Raw genomic sequence first — 18,630 nt, 5'->3', positions numbered from 1 at the left:
GTTTCGTCAAGGTTCTCTGGTGCCACCAAGTGTCTGTCCTGAAAGTGCCAGGGATTCTCTTGTACTTTACAACCATGTATTCTTTTCAGACTTTGGAGCCAGTTGTGGGCATTCCAAAATAGGATTTTTTAATCTCCAGAAAGATTTAGCTTTTTAGAGTATAATGGGGCCAGGACCTGATTGAGGGCTTCCTGTGTGTCATAAAGATAAACCTAGGATATTTCTTTTAGCCTTTGTTATCCCTTAATAGTGTGGCTTCATGATAGCCACCTCCTTAGGAAGCATTAGAGTACTTAAAACTGTTGTTCATCTTACATTGGGATTCCTATTAAGGTTGGAAACTCTCATTGTTTCTACAGTATTACAAAATCATGGACTACTCTGAAAGATATACCTAATATTAGTTTTTTGTTAACTCTCTTATCTCTTGACAATTGGCAAGCCCTGCTGAGGGGGTAAGTACTGTCATCAGGACTGGTTTTACTTCTGGTAAGGAGTCATGTTTTAGGGGTCAGTTGAGACTGTTCCAGTATATCTTGCCTTAGTTCCCATTTCAGTTATAAAAATAGATATATCAACAAACAATATTAAACCTAGATTTTCTAGGAGGAGTTTCTAATAAATCCATCTGAGGCATAGTCATTGTTTGGACAGAGGTTAGATCTCATGGAATTCCCCTTCTTTGGATAATGGGAAAAGAGTAGCAATCTTTAAAGTATAGCACTGAGTTGAAATGTGTGAGGAAGAAAATAATAAAAAGTTCATAGGATGTAAGCCTGCTTGCCAAGAAGTGTGTTTTCAGTAGCATCCAGGATTGTACAGCATACAGAACCATCAAATTTAAACAGGATCCTTAAACCAAGTCAGCAGAGGCCTCTACTCGTTTGGCTGCTGCTTATTACTATCCTTAGATAAGGAGTAGGATTTTCCCCTCACTGGGTTGAGGGGAAGATTGTAGTAAGCAGTTGGGCCCTGATGATACCTGTGGTGTTCTGTTAGAGTATTAAGGACTTGTCTACATTGCTCAGATACAAATAGATGGAAAGCTTTATGACAATTTGGAGGGCCCCAATTGCGGGGGTGCAAGGGGGGCTGTTGAGAGTTATTTTTAAATCACAAAATTCTTGTCCATGTTTAAGTTCCTAAGGGAAAGGTTCCATTGTTGAGGACTTAAATTATATAGAAATGTGTCAATTTCAGAGATGTTTGGAACCCAGTGTCTACAGTAGCCAGTGTAATCTGGACAACTTCTTAATTTTCTTTTAGTAACCAGCCTTGGAAAGTATTGAGGGGCTCATAATTTATCAGGAATAATAGATTTACCCCCTGGGGATAAATTATTCCCTAAATAATGCACTTTATTCTTACAAAATACTAAACTGTTTTTTGGAATTCTCATGTCCTTTCTGAGCTAAAACAGTACATAGATAAATGGAGTCAGTCTTAGAGCTCTCTTCATCTTTAGAACATAACGAAAGCTTGCCCGCATATTGTATAAGTGTAGAGTTTACAGGGAGGTTTAAGGTTCCTAAGTTCCTCAGTAAACCACTGAGGCATAACTGTCCAGGTAAATTGTTGACTCTCCCAGGACAGAACAAACAGGTAAAACTATTTTGATCTAAAGGGACGCCATAGAAAGCAGAACACAGATAAATATATAGTAGTAAAGTATGTAGAGTCAAGTGGCACTAAAGATAAAATAGTATCTGGGCTCAATGAATTGGGGAAATTGATATTTTATTTATGGCCTTAAGGTCTTAAATCTTCACCCATTGGGTTTTTGACTGGGGAACAAGTCAAAATTTTAAAACTGGTATAGGTATGATTGATTCATCCTTTCTTTATTAGGCTTTAGGACAATTGACTTTAGTTCTTCTTCGTTTCTGGTTTTAGAGGTATTATATAAAGTTAAGTAGAGGTTTAGATGGGTCAGTCTGAACCCTGCTGCCAATATCAGTTAAGACATTTTTCCCACAAAGAGTCCACTTCATGGAGATCTTTAATTTGGTTCCATGGTACACACAGGTACCGAAGTCAATATCCAAATAAGCTATGATCTGATTGTGAATAGAATCCCCAGGAATCTTAAAAAACAAACAAACAAACAAAAAACTCCTCCTCCAAAAAAACAGGAGTTTAATTTTTCAGTTCTATTTGCATAGTAGATTCCTATCTCTTAAGTCAATGGGTGTGGCGTCATAACGGAGAAAATAATATTCCTCACTTGAGAATCCAAGAATAACGGTTATGGGCTAAAATGGGACGAGTATCTTTGGATTATTAGAGATACACCCTATTTGAGTAGCTCATTGACCCTGAGGGAAAGGTTATGTGATGTTGCCAGAGTTTATGGTATGAATAAAATTTCCAGGTTTCTTTTAATATTTAGAGAAATTGCTCTTTGCAAGTTTGAGGAATAAATGGGAAGTTGGGTGTGTGTCAGAGCAGTGACATTGATTTGCCCACCTGATATTTTTTCCCTTCATTTTCTTAGCTAGTTCAGGATGTTTTTTTCCCCAGTGTCTTTTCTGCTTATAATAAGTATCTACAGGTGTCTTTACCATGAGACTCACTCCTCTCATGCTTGATGACAGGAGTGGGAGTATTAAATTGTTTTATCTGTAAGGGTACCAGTTTCTTCTTCTTTTGTTCTAAGGCTTTTTGAAGATCTGAATTTGGAGATCTAGTAATGGGGCTGTTTCCCATTCCAGTTTTTGTTGCATATTAAATCTATTTCTAGATTTACGGCTGTTCACAAAAAACGGGGAGAGAGCTGGAGTTCATGTTTACTTCAGAATCTGCTCCTCAAAGGATTTATCCCTGAAGTGTCCTATAAATTCATTCTTTCCTTGTTTGCAGGAGTAGAGTCTAATATATTTTTATAAGAAAACTGGGCAATATCCTCTGAAAAATTTTGTCCAATATCTACAGCTTTTCTAAATGTCTGGTTTCCGGAGAATTCCCTGACAGTCCAGTGGTTAGGACTCGGTGCTTTCACTGCCAGGGCCTGGGTTCATTCCCTGGTCAGGGAACTAAGATCCTGCAAGCTGCGTGGCGTGGCCAAAATTTTAAAAATTAAAAAAAAAAATGTCTGTTTTCCTATGCAGTTCGGGATTTCCTAAGTCATTCTTGGGATCTTCTCACTTTGCCTTTTCTATTCTTTATTTTTTGCTTCTGAGCATATGAACCAATTGATACAGACCTTGGAACTGGCAGTATTATTTTTCAAAATTAGTTATGGGAATTAAAATAGTTTAAAGTAATTGCTAACTTCAGGAAAAATAAAACTTGTATATATAGAAATGTAATCATGGGACTTCCCTGGTGGCGCAGTGGTTAAGAATCTGCCTGCCAATGCAGGGGACACAGGTTCAAGCCTGGGTCCAGGAAGAGTATCCCCCGCTCACTGCAACTAGAGAAAGCCCACATGCAGCAACGAAGACCCAACGCAGCCAAAAATAAATAAATAAATAAAATTTTAAAAAAGAAATGTAATCATGATATACCATATGGCTTAGCATTGAATAAAAATTGCAGTTATAAGAGTATAAATACTGACTGTTGATTTAAGCCACAATTTTTATATAATTCTGTTGGAAGAATAGACGGAGGACATGTAGGATTATGGTTATACAAGAAAGCTATCATATAGGAGGTCAGTAGATAAATTTTTTAAATTGTAGAATCACGGAGTAAAATAACAGAAGCATTTGAAAGTGGTTGCCAGTTTTAGCTCTAAGTTTTTAAATTATGAGAATTATTTGATAAAGATAGAAGAAAAAATTCATCTTGAATCTAAAGGACAGGACACACAACTTGTACCAAAAAAAGGTGGAGGGGAAAGAAATGGAATTGTATACATGGATTTTTTTTCAAAAATGCCCTGTGGTAGTTTTGGTTTTGTAAAAAATTATTTCAGTGAATTTAAAGAATCATATGTTACCATGTAAACATTTGTGCTTAGATAATAAAATTGGTGTTTTTGGAAACTGTAATAAGACAATAGTCTGCTTGTATATTAGACTTAATTTTAATAACTTTTGGTGAAAGATATTTTCTTGAAGAAAACTTTAAAGTAAGCTATATTCAGAGTTTAAAATTTTAGAGAGCAATATGTTTTATCATGAAGAAGCAACTGGAAGCAAAATTATTGTATGCTGAGTCCATGACAGTTAAAAAAATAATAAAATTGTCATAAGTTACATTTTAAGAGCATAAAATAATATGTGCAATGAATATGTTTAACTTTAATTTGTGAACCCAATTAAAATTTAAAACTGAAAGTGGCTAGAATCTGTTTTAACTTTTCATGATTTTAAAATAGGAAACTCTTCAGAATCAAAAGGAAACATTAACAAAGCAACACAAAGAAGCAATGGCAGTTTTTAGAAAGCAGGTAATTTCATAAGGATAGACAAACATTACAGTTTTAAATATTGCACTTTTCCCACTTCTCATGAATATTATGACAGGTTGTTCTCCATTCTCACTGAGGACAAAAATGTTATTATTGGAAGCAGGAAATAAGATTATTTTGAATCACAACTGATAATAATGTAATGTGGTAGAATGATTTAGTTAAGGAAAGAAATTAGGAATACTATTTTCTTGGAGATGTGTTTTCATTGGTCCTAAATAAAATATGTTAGTGATATGTGTGTTCTTGCTCTTTCTCTCCCTTCTCCCTTTTCTGTCTTTAATTAGCATATCTTAGGAGCTTACCTTTTCCACATTACTCCTTTACCCAAGCTAACATTATAACACTGGTGAAAAGCTGAAATGCAAGTAGGAAGAGATGTGATTATCATGCACCTCCATAAATATCAACTACTAACAACTAAGAAAGATCAGTAGAAGAATTGAAAAAAATATATTTTAAAGAAATGAAGAACAACTCCTTCTGTTATTTTGAATTCTATAGCTCTTCTTTACTACCTCACATTTCTCTTCAGTTCCTAATTATAAAATAGAAGTGTAAGAAATGTGCCTATGGAAAATGTACTCTGGAAATGCTTTTCCTTATAGCCATGCCAACATCACCATTTTTTTTTTCCTTTTTCCTTCCCCCTTTTTTGTTTTTATCTCCATACAAGTGTGTGTGTTCAGAGAGAAATGCATAAAAAGAAATAAACCTATATAACCTAATCACTAGTGGGTTAAGGTTATTGGTAATTTACACTGTAGTGTGGATTTGTTTAAGCAGATGATAAACTTCCTTATAGTCTGAAATTGGCTTTACCTAAGTTATGAGAGTTTTAATTGAAGGGTGAGGAAGCAGAAACCAAATGTACAGCATAGTATTCTTTAGGAGAGAGCAGTTCTATGTCTCTGTTACCACAAGGGACTCTGGGCAAGAAGAAACATCCAGGTAATTGAAGGGTAAAGGAGAAAGTGCTATTGGGTTCTTTTTTTTTTTAATTTTCTTTTCTTCTTTTCTTTCTCTTAAAAAAAAAGGATTCTTGAAGGTAAGTGAGGAATATGGAAAATGAGATGGAGAAATTCCAAAGAAAAATTTTATTTCTTGACAACTTTGCCTAGTATCCTTGTGTTGCTTGGAATATTTAATTACTTTCCTTTGGCAAGTTCACCCTAGTTTTTCTGTTTTAAAATGTCATTATTTATTTATTAGACTAACACATGCATTTAAAAAAAATTTCAGAAAATACTGTCAGTGCAAATACAAATGATATCAATTTTATAAATTGATATAAAAGTATGCCTTCAGAAAATGTTATATGTTATTGTTTATGAGTAGATGGCAAAATATTGAAACATTTAAAAAAAACTGGAGGGAAAAACTAAACTTTCAAGGATGATTGGTGCTCTGATCGTGAGATTAAATTGTTCATTTTCTTTGGTGACTATCTTTTTTCCCCCTTTTATACCTTTTATTATTTATTTTCTCAGTGTAAAAGTAGCATAATCACATTGTACTAAGTTCAAACAATATAGACATGTAAAACATTTCTGTAGTCTCACTGACCAGTGCAAATCACTGGTAACATTTCACTTACCTGTATTTTAATTTTTAAAATTCTTTATCAGTTGCATATGAAGATGTGTGCCTTGGAAGAAGAAAAGGTATATATTAATTTTTTAATAATTTGAAACATAGCTTAAATGCATTTAATTATCAGTTGTTCACCATAATGGAAAGGAGCATTGGTAATGAACAAATGGAGACTGTTAATTTCTTAAAATTTTAGAAACAGAAAGGACCTAAGGGAATCATGTTACTTGAGCTCTTATCATTTTACAGTTGAGAGTACTGAGGCCTAGTAAGATATGAATGACTTGCTGAAGCTCCCATTTTGAAGTGGCAAAGCTGGGACTAGAACCTAGATTTCTTCAGCCCCTAAATTAATTGCTCTTTCCACTATACTGCCGTGTTTCTATTAAGTATAATATATTTTTAGTGCCTTTTCAATGAAACTACCTTCGTTAAAAAACAGTAAGATGATTTGCATCTGCATGCAGACCAACAGGAAAAGAGTATACAACTCTGAACAATGCTAGAAATTCATGTGGCATTAAATGTTTTCTCTAGCTATTCAATAGTTCATACATGTTTTTATTATATCAAAGGACATGTCATTTATAATATTAAAACTTAGAGTTTTTTTTAGCAAAAGACTTTCTTTTAAAATTTTTCTCATATCCTTATACTTATAAAACAAATGTACTTGTGTCTTATTGATTAGAATATATTTATTCTAGCCATATGAATTAAATACTTAATTATATAGTATCCATAAGTTCTCAGGAATGCTCTATTGATAAAATGATTTATTGTTATAATGAGATTTTCCATTTCATGATATTTGTAACCTTGTATAGACCTTTTTGTAATTTTATGATATCTTGAAGTCATTAGAAATACAAGTTGTAGTACAGATACATGTTTAAATTCTGTGAAGTATTAGGTTGCAAGTAGAGATTTTGGTTCTTGAACTCTTGTTCTCCCTGTTAATAGTGTCACTTACATTGGAAAGTACTGAAATATAGTTTTTTACTTGAAGGGAAAATATCAACTTGCTACAGAAATAAAAGAAAAAGAAATAGAAGGATTGAAGGAAACATTAAAGGCATTACAGGTAAAGTAACTTAGTATTGCTTGAAAAGTAATTTGGTATTTTAGCATTGTATCAGTAAAATGCTGTAAACATGTAGTGTAGCAAAGTGAAGCTGAAAAAAATTCATATATAATTTAGTACTTTTTCCTGAGAGCCTTGGATTTCAAATTAGTAGGATTTTTGCTTTATCTTTTATTTTAAAAGGAAATATTAACATAACTTTCATTATTTCTCACAGTAATATAATTAGATATATGTTATTTTTAGCACTTTATAGATGACAAAAGCAAGTTAGGCCTATATATTATAACTGATTTATCTATGGTCCTTAAAAATGAACATAAAATAGCATTTATTGTTATTATTATTTGCTAAGTACTATGCTTATTTTCTACAAATACAAAGATGAAGGAAACATCACTTTGCCTTTAAGTCATTCAGTCTCATATAGAGGTATGAGGTATACAACAGAATACAGAGGTATACAACAGATGATGAATCATTCAATACATATTTATGAAGGTCTACTATGTGCCAAACCCTGCTCTAAGCATTGGGAATACAGCTGTGAGTAAAAGGGTCAAAAACCTCTGCCCTTATGGAGTTTACATTCTAATGGGGAAGACAAACAATAAAAAGAGATAAAAAGTAAAATAGAGATTGTTGGGGGAAAAGATATTCACGTGATTTCAGAGTATCACCCTATAGATAATATTAATTACAAAGAGCAAAGTAATTTTTTTACAGTGGAAGGATCTTGATGGTTACTACCTGAATCAGGTAATTCACACTGTAGTGTGGATTTATTTAAGCAGTTGACAAGCTTTCTTCCTTTAGTCTGATTACAGTAGTACAAGGATTCCTTTTCTCCACGTCTTTACTAGCACTTTTTATCTCTTGTCTTTTTGATCACAGCCATTCTGATAGGTGTGAGGTAATCTCATTGTGAGTTTGATTTGCATTTCCCTGATTATTAGTGATGTTGAGCATGTTTTCATATACCTGTTCATCATTTGTATGTCTTTCTTTGAGAAATGTCTGTTTAGGTCCTCAGCTCATTTTTTAATTGGGGGTTTTCTGCTATTGAGTGTGTATATGACTTCCTGCTACATTTTGGATATTAACTCCTACTCAGATTCATGGTTTGCAAATGTTTCTCCCATTACATAGGTTGTCTTTTCACTCAGTTGCTTATTTCCTTTGCTGTGTAGAAGCTTTTTAGTTTCATGCAGTCCCACTTGTCTATTTTTGGTTTTGTTGCCTGTGCTTTTGGTGTCATGTCTAAAAAATCATTGCCTAATGTTGAGAAGCTCTTTTCCTAAATTTCCTTCTAGTAGTTTTATGGTTTCAGGAGTTATGTTTAAGTCATTTTTTTTCTGAACCACTGCGCCACCAGGGAAGCCTTATGTTTAAGTCTTTAATCCATTTTGAGTTGATTTTTGTTTATGGTATGAAATTTTGTATATTGCATGAGGTAAGGGTCCAGTTTCATTGTTCTGCATGTGGATATTCAGTTTTTCCAACACCATTTATTGAACACTATCCCTTCTCCATTATGTGTTCTTGGTGTCCTTGTCGAAGATCAGTTGGCTACAGATATGTGGATTTATTTCTGGGCTCTCTATTCTGTTCCATTGGTCGATATGTCTCATGTTGGTTTTGGTTTTGCTTTTGTTTTGTTTCTTGTCAGTACCATGCTGCTTTGATTGCTGTAGCTTTGAAATATATTTTGGAATCAGGAAGTATAATGTCTTCAGTTTTATTCATCTTGCTCAGATTGCTTTGGCCATTCAGGGTCTTTTGTGATTCTATATAAATTTTAGAATTGTTTCTTCTATTTCTGTAGAGACTGGCATTGTGATTTTGATAGGGATTGCACTGAATCTGTAGATCACTTTGGGTAATACAGACATTTAAACAATATTTAATTTTCCATCCATGAACACAGTATGCCTTTACATTTATCCGTGCCTTTTAAATTTCTTGTATCAATGTTTTATAATATTCAGTGTACAGACCTTAGCCACTCTGCTTAAATTTGTTACTAAATATTTTATTCATTTTGTTGCTATTGTGATTATTTTCTTAATTTTCTTTCCAAATAGTTTATTGTTTGTGTATAGAAATGTGGCTGATTTTTGTATGCTGATTTTGTATCCTCAATTTTACTGAATTCATTTATTAGTTCTAACAGTTTTTTGTTGTCTTTAAGGTTTTCTGTATGTATGATTATGTTACCTTCAAATAGAGATAATCTTACTTATTCCTTCGTGATTTGGATGCCTTTTATTTCTTTTTCTTTTCTCATTGCTCTGGCTAGGACTTCCAGTATTCTGTTGAATAGAAGTGGTGAGAATAGGCACTCTTGCCTTATACTGGTTTGATTATGATGATCACTGTGGGTTTTTTATAAATGGCCTTTATTGTGCTGAGGTAAATTTCTTATATACCTATTTTGTTGAGAGTTTTTATCATGAATGGATGTTGAATTTTGTCAAATGCTTTTTCTACATCTATTGAGACAAACGTGGTTTTTTTTCTTTCATTCTATTAGTGTGGTGTATCACATTGATTTATTTGCATATGTTGGACCATCCTTTTAACCCAGGGATTAAATCTCACTTGGTAATGGTGTATGATCCTTTCAATATGCTCTCGAATTTTGTTTGCTAGAATTTTATTGAAGATTTTTGCATCTATGTTCATCATAGATACTGGCCTGTAGTTTTCTTTTCTTGTAGTGTCTTTGTCTGGTTTTGTTGTCAGAATGATGATGGTCTCATAAAATGAGTTTGGAAATGTTCCCTGTTCCGTGTTTTGGGAGAATTTAAGAAGGATTTGTATGAAATCTTCTTCAAATGTTTGGTAGAGTTCTTCCATGAAGCCATCTAGTCCTGGGCTTTTCTTTGTTGGGAGGTTTTAAATTATCGATTCAATATCCTCATTTGCTATTGGTATGTTCAGTTTTTCTAGTTCATCGATCTTCAGTTTTGGTAGGTTGTATGTTTCTAGGAATTTATCCATTTCTTTTTTTTTTGCGGTATGCGGGCCTCTCACTGTTGTGGCCTCTCCTGTTGCGGAGCACAGGTGGCTCCAGACGTGCAGGCTCAGCGACCATGGCTCATGGGCATGTGGGATCTTCCCGGTCCGGGGCACAAACCCGTGTCCCCTGCATCGGCAGGCGGACTCTCAACCACTACGCCACCAGGGAAGCCCTCTATTTCTTTTAATGGGAGAATTTGTTGGCATATAATTGTTCATAATAGTCTCTTACGATCCTTTTTATTTCTGAGGTATCCATTGTAATGTCTCCTTTCATTTCTAATTTTGTTTATTTGATTCTTCTGTCATTTTCTTAGTCTAGCTAACAGTTTGTCAATTTTGCTTATTCTTCCAAAAAACCAACTCTTAATTTCGTTGTTTTTTTTTCAATTGTTTTTGTATTTGCTATTTGATTTATTTCTGTTCCAATCTCTATTATTTTCTTCCTTCTGCTGATTTTGGCCTAGTTCTTCTTTTTCTAGTTGTTTGAGATGTAAAGATAAGTTGTTTATTTGAGGGTTTTTTTTTTAATGTAGGCGTTTATCATTATGAAATCTCCTGTTAGTATTGTTTTTGGTGCATCCCATAAGTATTGATATGTTGTTATTGTTTTTGTTTTGTCTTGAGATACTTTTAAAATTCTCCTTTTTTTTTTTAACATAACGAATGTTCAAGAGTATGTTGTTTAGTTTCCATGTATTTGTGAATTTTCCTGTTTTCTTACTGTTAATGATTTCTAATTTTATTCCACTGTGATCAGAAAAGATACTTGGAATGATTTTGATCTTCTCAAATTTAAGACTTTTTTGACGACCTATCACATAGAAGGTGACTTTTCTGTGATACACCATATGGTAGACATATGATCTATCCTGGAGAATGTTCCATGTGTGCCGGAGAAGAATGTGTATTCTTCTTCTATTGAGTGAAAAGTTCTGTATATGTCTGTTAGGTCCATTTAACCTATAATGATGTTCACATCAACTGTTTCTTTATTGATTTTCTGTCTGGATATTCTATCCATTATGGAAAGTGAGGTACTGGAGTCTCCTACTATCATTGTAGTTTTGTCAGTTTCTCTCTTCAGATCTGTTGATGTTTGCTTTGTATATTTAAGTGCTCTGATGTTGGGTACATATATACTTATTATATCTTCCTGTTGAATTGACTCTTTAGCATTATAGAATGACGTTCTTTGTCTCTAAAGACAGTTTTGACTTAAAGTCTATTTTATCTGATATAAGTTTAGCCACCCCTGCTTTCTTTTGGTTACTCTTTGGTATATCTGTTTCATCCTTTTACTTTCAGTCTACATGTGTCCTTAAATCTACAGTGAGTCTCTTACAGATGTATCACTGGATTTAAAAAAAATTTGTTTAGCCACTCTGTGCCTTTTTATTGGAGAGTTTAATCCATTTACATTTAAGTAATTATTGATAGGTGTGGAATCACTGTTGTCATTCTGTTGATTGTTTTCTGTTTTAGTTGTGTTGTACATCTCTTCCTCTCTTGTCTTCTTTTGTTACTTGATGTTTTTTATAGTGATTTTTAAAATTCTTCTCCCTTTATCTTTTGATGTTGTTCCATAAATCATATGGCCTTTCTTCACCCTCTTTCATTCTTTTTTCTTTTCACTGGATAATTTAAAATGATCTGTCTTTGAGTTCACTGGTTTATTTCTTTTGTTCCATTGAGTGTGCTGTTGAAGCTATTACATTTTTCATTTCATTCATTGTGTTCTTCAGCTCTAGAATTTTTTTGGTTCTTTCCTTATGACTTCTATCTCTTTATTGAACTTCTCATTTTATTCATGTTTTTTTTTTTTTTTTGCGGTACGCGGGCCTCTCACCGCTGCGACCTCTCCCGTTGCGGAGCACAGGCTGCGTCCGGATGCGCAGGCTCAGCGGCCATGGCTCATGGGCCCAGCTGCTCCACGGCATGTGGGATCTTCCCGGACTGGGGCACGAACCCATGTCCCCTGCATCGGCAGGCGGGCTCTCAACCACTGCGCCACCAGGGAAGCCCCCTGATTTTTTTGAGTTATCTATCTGTGTTATCTTGTAGTTTGCTGAGCTTCTTTAAAACAGTTATTTTGAATTCTTTGTCAGGTAGTTCATAGATCTCCAGTTCTTTGGGGACAGTTACTGGAAATTTGTAGTATTCCTTTGATGGTGTCATGTTTCCTTGATTTTTTGTGTTCCTTGTAGCCCTTTGTTGGTGTTTGTGCATTGAAGGAGCAGTGACCTCTTTCAGAGTTTTTGGACTAGCTCTGGTGGGTATAAACCTTGACCTACTGGTGGATGTGAGGATGCTGGCTGGGTGGCATATGTGGTGGTGCCAGGTGTAGTGCTGGGTCTAGCAGCTCTGGCTTGGTTGGGGAGCAGTGATGCTTCTGGTTCCAAGAAAGGGCACAGTGGCCTGGGCTCTAGGCAGCTCCATCAGCTCAGGTAGGTGTAGACATTAGCAAAGACTGTCAGTGTCCTTGGAGGTGAAAGCTGCTGGTGTCCATGGTAGTGATGAGGGCTGTTGAGGTCCTTGGTGGTGAAGGCTACTGGTGTCTTCCTGCTCTCCTTTTCTCCCATTTGGGGGGAGTTGTTGCTGAGGGCATTTCTTTTGGCGCCAAGCTGTATGAACCTAGACAATTGAATGACACAGGTGAAATGCTTCCTATACTTTTCTATTCAGACATCCTTGTTTTTTTGTGCTCTACTGGGTTGCTGCAGCTTCTTAATAGTACTCCAGAGCTCTTCCAGAACTATTTTCATTTTTAGGTACTTGTTAAATCATGTGGGGGTGTGGGAAGGCTGGGACCTCCTGGTCTACCATCTTTCTGATGTCACTCCCATGAATTCTTTATATTTCTCTGAAATAAGCCCTTTTTGTTTGTGTTCTGGGTTTCAGATTGTTTCTTCAGTTTGTCATTTGTATTTTGATTTTGTTTGTTTGGCTTTTTGTTTAACATTTGCTATAAATTATTTATTTTTCCTTTACGGCTTTTGGAGATTGTCATGGTTAGAAAGGCATTCACAACTACAAAGTTATAAAAAGGATTTGCCAATGTTTTCTTTTATTACATCTAAGTACTCAAATTTTACATTAGATCTTTGATCATTTGAAGTTTATCTTTGTAACAGTATGAGATATGGATCTAAGTCTATATTTTTTCAGGTTGTTATTCAGTTGTCTTAACACTATTTAGATTCTCCTCATTTGAGATATTAAGCAATTTTTATTTTGGATTTCATTTGTTACTTTGATGTAACAAAGTGAATAAAAATTAAGTACAACAAAATGTCAATGAGTTCCAAGAAGAATGTTTTTAATAAAAAGAAGGGCATGGATTCCATGCCTCAATTTGGATGAATTAGAGGCTGGAAGATATTAGTGATATCGTAAAGACTCCTTATATCTTGTTTCTTCAGCAACAACAGCAACAAAGCAGTAAGTGATTAGAAACTCCAGAGAAAACAGATTACCGTATAACTAAAGCATAAAGTAAATTAAAATTTGGGATGGTTTTGAGCAATTGATGGGTTAAAACAAGAGAAGAAGAAGAAAAAAAAAACAAAAAAAAACAAGAGAAGATATTTAGGTCCTGACCCTAGTAAAATCATCCTTCATGTAGCACATTGGACCTATACAAAGGAAATGTGGTATTAACACCCTGTTGGGCTTGGCATTAAACAATATCTATATTGATTGTAATAACATAAACACTGTTGACTTCCAGTTTTTAGAATTAACCTATAAGCAAAGCATGGGAGACTTAATTGTGGTTACAGAACAAAACTTAAATGTTACTAACCTTGTTGATGAAAAAGTAAAGGTGCAGTGAGATGAAGTTGATGGTGATATCCAGAAATATTCTTTAAAGTTGATGGAAAAGAAATAGAGGTTTAAGGCTACTATTTAAAGTTTATGTAGTTATACAGTTTAGTGATTCTTATCATACCTCAGATATCCAGTTTAAAATGACCCCAGTAGATAAACTTTTTTTTATTATTTAAATTAAAAAGTTGTTCTTATAATTGAGTATACCGAAATTACCATTATAGCTATTATAGAAGACTCTAATGTGTTTTCTTACAGTATCTTGAACTAGGCATAACTTACCTCTTACTTCTGAATAAATCTTGAAAAAGTGTTACTTTTTTTTTCTACTAAAATGTTGTCAATAAAGAAATATGCCAATTTTGTTATAAGTGCTTTGTTATTTTAGCACTTTTTCTTAAATTATTTCATTTGATACCACTCATGCATGTTTAATTATCTGGATAATGTAATGAGTATTTTCAAATCAAAAGAAATTTCTTCATATGGCTGACCCTCTGTGCAAGAGCTGTAAGGATTTGTTTTGCCTTGTTCAGCCTGTGACCTAGTACAGGTGATGTATATATTACTTTATGGCTGGATGAACATGATATATAAACAGTGTAGAACAATGAAGATACTTCTGGTGTTTCCCCTCCAAGTTAAAGAAAAAAATTTCCTCTTTAATTATGGATCTGATATAAATCCATTAGGCAAAGAAAGTTCACAGCCTCTTAACCATCATGTAGCAACCTCCCTCCCTCCTTTACTTAGGTTGCTACTTTTTTTCCTTTCATGAGGTTGTGCCTACCATGTGCAGGAATAAGAAATCAGATAATGCCTTTTCTTGAAAAGCTCATAGCCAAGCCACTCTACCTACTGAATTCTAAAATGAAACAAACAGACACAAAACCACAACACACCAAAAGCTGAATTATTTTTCTTTTAATGGATTCTTTGAATGTGTTTAACTTCTATCTAAAATGGTACCTTGTTACTTGATTTTAAAAGGATTAGTTAGGGCTTCCCTGGTGGCACAGTGGTTAAGAATCTGCCTGCCAGTGCAGAGGACACGGGTTTGTGCCCTGGTCCGGGAAGATCCCACATGCCGTGGAGCAACTAAGCCCGTGCGTCACAACTACTGAGCTTGCGCTGTAGAGCCTGCGAGCCACAGCTACTGAAGCTCGCACGCCTAGAGCCCGTGCTCTGCAACAAGAGAAGCCACCACAATGAGAAGCCCGCACACCACAAGGAAGAGTAGCCCACGCTCACCACAACTAGAGAAAGCCCGCGTGCAGCAGCAAAGACCCAACACAGCCAAAAATAATAAATAAATAAAAAATTAAAAATATATACATATTAAAAACTAATAATAAAGGGATTAGTTAGAGCAGGGCAACCTGCTTATATCTTAGTTACCTGACAAATTAAACTTTGTTTATGTAAACAGTATGCCTAAGGGCTAAATTTTGCTGAGTGTCCTGTAGATTTTAAATAAATTATTTCTGCCTGTTAAAGGCTTACTATTATACATGATCCTGTGGTAACTCTTTGTCTCCTTGAACCTCGATTTTCCTTTAGGTAAAATGAGGAAATTGAAATACATCAGCATTTCCCAAACAAGACCATTTTGTGAAGCAATAACGTATTATATGCTCTACTTCACTTAATTTTTTTTTTGTGGTACGTGGGCCTCTCACTGTTGTGGCCTCTCCCGTTGTGGAGCACAGGCTCCAGACGTGCAAGCTCAGCAACCATGGCCCACGGGCACGTGGGATCTTCCTGGACCGGGGCACGAACCCGTGTCCCCTGCATCGGCAGGCGGACTCTCAACCACTGCGCCACCAGGGAAGCCCCTACTTCACTTCATTTTAAACTTACTGAATTTATAAATTAAGACATTAATTCCTCTCACAGAACTGAAGGCATATTTAATACATAACGTGTTATTTCTACTATTGAATCTTTATCTTATTAGGCCTTACCTAACCACAGTGATACAAGGGAACTAAATTCCTAGAGCTTTGACTGTGCGCATTTATCCACAAGGAATTCTTAGATATTTGGAAATTTTGTAGTTTGGAGAATCATAAACTTACAGAGATGTTAGAAATACATTACAGAGAACTATTTTCCTGGATGATTTAAAAGTAATATGCCAGGGACTTCCCTGGTGGTCCAGTGGCTAAGACTCTGTGCTCCCAATGTAGGAGGCCCGGGTTTGATCCCTCGTCAGGGAACTAGATCCCACATGCAGCAACTAAGACTTCACATGCTGCAACTAAAAGATCCCACATGCTGCAGTGAAGATCCCACATACCACAACTAAGACCCGACGCAGCCAAATAAACAAATAAATATTTTTTTAAAAATAAAATAAAATAAAAGTAATATGCCAATCTGATGCCCTATCACCCCAAATACTGTAATATCTCTCCTATAATCAAGGACATTGTCCTACAAAACCATAACACAACCATAAATTCAGGAAGTTAACACTGATATATAATTGTAAATTAATTCTCATGCCCCGTTCAGGTTTCACCAATTGTCCTAGCAAAAGGATCCAGTTTAGAATCTTCTGTTGCACTTAGTTGTCATGTCTCTTTGATCTCTTTCAGTCTGGAACAGTTCCCCAGTCTTTGTATGATTTTAATGCCTTTGAAACTCTTGAAGATCACAGTTTAGTTATTTTGTAGAATGTCCCTCAATTTCTGTTTGTTTTTTTTTTTTAATTGAAAAAGAGTTGATTTACAGTGTTGTGCCAATCTCCCTCAGTTTCTGTTTGGATATTTCCTCATGAATAGAGATAGTTTATGCATTTTTGGCAAGAATATTACAGAAATAAGGCCTTATTCCTATAATTGAATTCTATCAGATAGCTGATGATTTCAGTTTGTCTTATTATTGGTGATGTTCACTTTGAACATTTGATTTAGGTGGTATCTGACAAGTTTCTCCACTGGAAAGTTACTCTTTTCCCCTTTCTAATCAGAGTATTTTATAGGCAGGTACTTTGAATAGAAATGTTCTGTTTCTCTCCAAACATTTAATATATTCGTTTATTTATATCAGTTTAGAATCGTAGTTTCTTATTTTATTCAATGGATAAAAAATCTGTGACTATCATTATTTATTTTGATCCTCACATGATCATTAGTTTGGCCAGTAGGAGTCCATTAAGACTGATTTTTTATTCTTTTGGACATGACTTTATCATTCTTTCAGCATTTTCCTGCTCTCAGGTAAAAACAAAATGTTCCAGGATCACCTTGTAGTTTATGTAACCTTGCCCTGGAATACAGCATTTCTTCACATTGCCCTGGTTCCTTTTAGTGGAAAATGGAATGTAGACACCCAGATCTGGGCATTGTTACACTCACTGCTATTGGGGTGTCATTGGTCTCAGACCTTCTTAGTAGACAGAGCTAGGGAATCTGTGTATGTATTTATATACACACAAATATATAAACACACATTTATAATTATGTTTGTTTCTCTATCAATCTAATATGTCAAAAACCATGAATTCACATTACTTCCATTTCCAATCCAAAACCATAAGGTTAATTTTAATTTATTTCCCTTCCATATTTATATATTTCTTTTCTGTTACAGTAAGAAATATGACTTTCTTTATTCTTAATATATTTACTTATTTGATAAATTACCCTGTATGTGATCAGGCCTCCATTCTGCTACTCCTTCCTAATGTGGATGCCCTCTTCTCCCTGCTTCAACTCTGATACCTGGGTTGCCCTTTTTCAGCACTGCCTACTAAGCACCCTACTCAGCTTTTGACTCCCCATTCAGGCCTCATACCCTGTTCTGGAATGCTGCCACCACTACCCCTTCACCTCTTCCCCACCTAATGAACTTGGGACTGAGTTGTTCAGGAAGGTGAGGGGTTAAATATTTTTAGCACAGTACTTAAAGGACTTTATTCCCAAGTAACATAAATCCCATTAATTTAATGGGAAAATAGATTTGCTCTAAACAAATGTACTTTACAGTAAACTTTTCATAAAATTTTCCAAAAAGTGAAGGATAGCTATAACTAGGGAAACATTTGTACTTTATCTTTCAAATTGCTTTCTGTTGTTAATACACTAATTAGTGTTAGTATAGTTTTGTTCCAGTATTAGAAAGCTGCCTATACCTGGTATTATAAACCAGTTTTATGTGATTTCAGAACGAGTAATCATTATATAGAACATCTGTAAAAAGATTTCATGTCAATCTAGTTATGTTACTTTCAAATTTGACTTATTTGACATAGGAATGCAGCTACATGGTAGTTTTTTAAGTTGGAAAGTGCTCTAGAGGTGTTGATAAAATAGAGCTGTGAATCATGGTTCAGAAAGAATAAAATGCAGAGATATTGATGTTTGAAGAACAGTGACCTGAAAGAATTTGGTAAATTTGCTCTATGTTTATCAGTTTTATCTTTGGCTAATGGTAGCTGTATTAGTGAAGGTTCACCAGCGAAACAGAACCTGTATATATAGAGAGAGAAAGAAAGAAAGAGGGTGATTGATTGATTATGAAGAATTGGCTCACACAATCACACAATTATGGAGACAGAGAAGTGCCATGATCTGTTGTCTGCAAGCTAGAGATTCTGGAAAGCTGGAGGTATGATTCCAGTCTGAGTCCCAAGGCCAGTCTTTTTTTTTTTCCTCTTATTTTTCTAGATGACCTCTAC

At 34.8% G+C, this 18,630-nt stretch overlaps 1 protein-coding gene across 4 annotated transcripts in view; it reads left to right on the top strand.

Annotated features, from left to right (window-relative positions):
- CCDC73 (coiled-coil domain containing 73) overlaps nucleotides 1–18,630 on the top strand; it is a 139,028-nt gene that overhangs the window by 56,949 nt on the left and 63,449 nt on the right. For 3 of the 4 annotated variants that reach the window (XM_024752572.1, XM_024752573.1, XM_024752574.1), the window contains exons 1-3: nucleotides 4,329–4,396; nucleotides 6,046–6,081; nucleotides 7,020–7,094. In XM_024752572.1, coding sequence (XP_024608340.1) covers nucleotides 4,376–4,396; nucleotides 6,046–6,081; nucleotides 7,020–7,094 — 132 coding nt within the window. In that variant the 5' untranslated portion in view covers nucleotides 4,329–4,375. Of the gene's footprint in view, nucleotides 1–4,324; nucleotides 4,397–6,045; nucleotides 6,082–7,019; nucleotides 7,095–18,630 lie in introns of those variants that run through there. The other variant, XM_024752575.1, reaches the window with a different exon arrangement.

This window comes from Neophocaena asiaeorientalis, unplaced genomic scaffold (assembly GCF_003031525.2).
Source record: "Neophocaena asiaeorientalis asiaeorientalis breed wild unplaced genomic scaffold, Neophocaena_asiaeorientalis_V1.1 scaffold196, whole genome shotgun sequence".
NCBI classification, from domain to species: Eukaryota; Metazoa; Chordata; class Mammalia; order Artiodactyla; family Phocoenidae; genus Neophocaena; species Neophocaena asiaeorientalis.
Note: the sequence above shows the minus strand (reverse complement) of the source record. Positions and strands in the feature narration are given on the sequence as shown.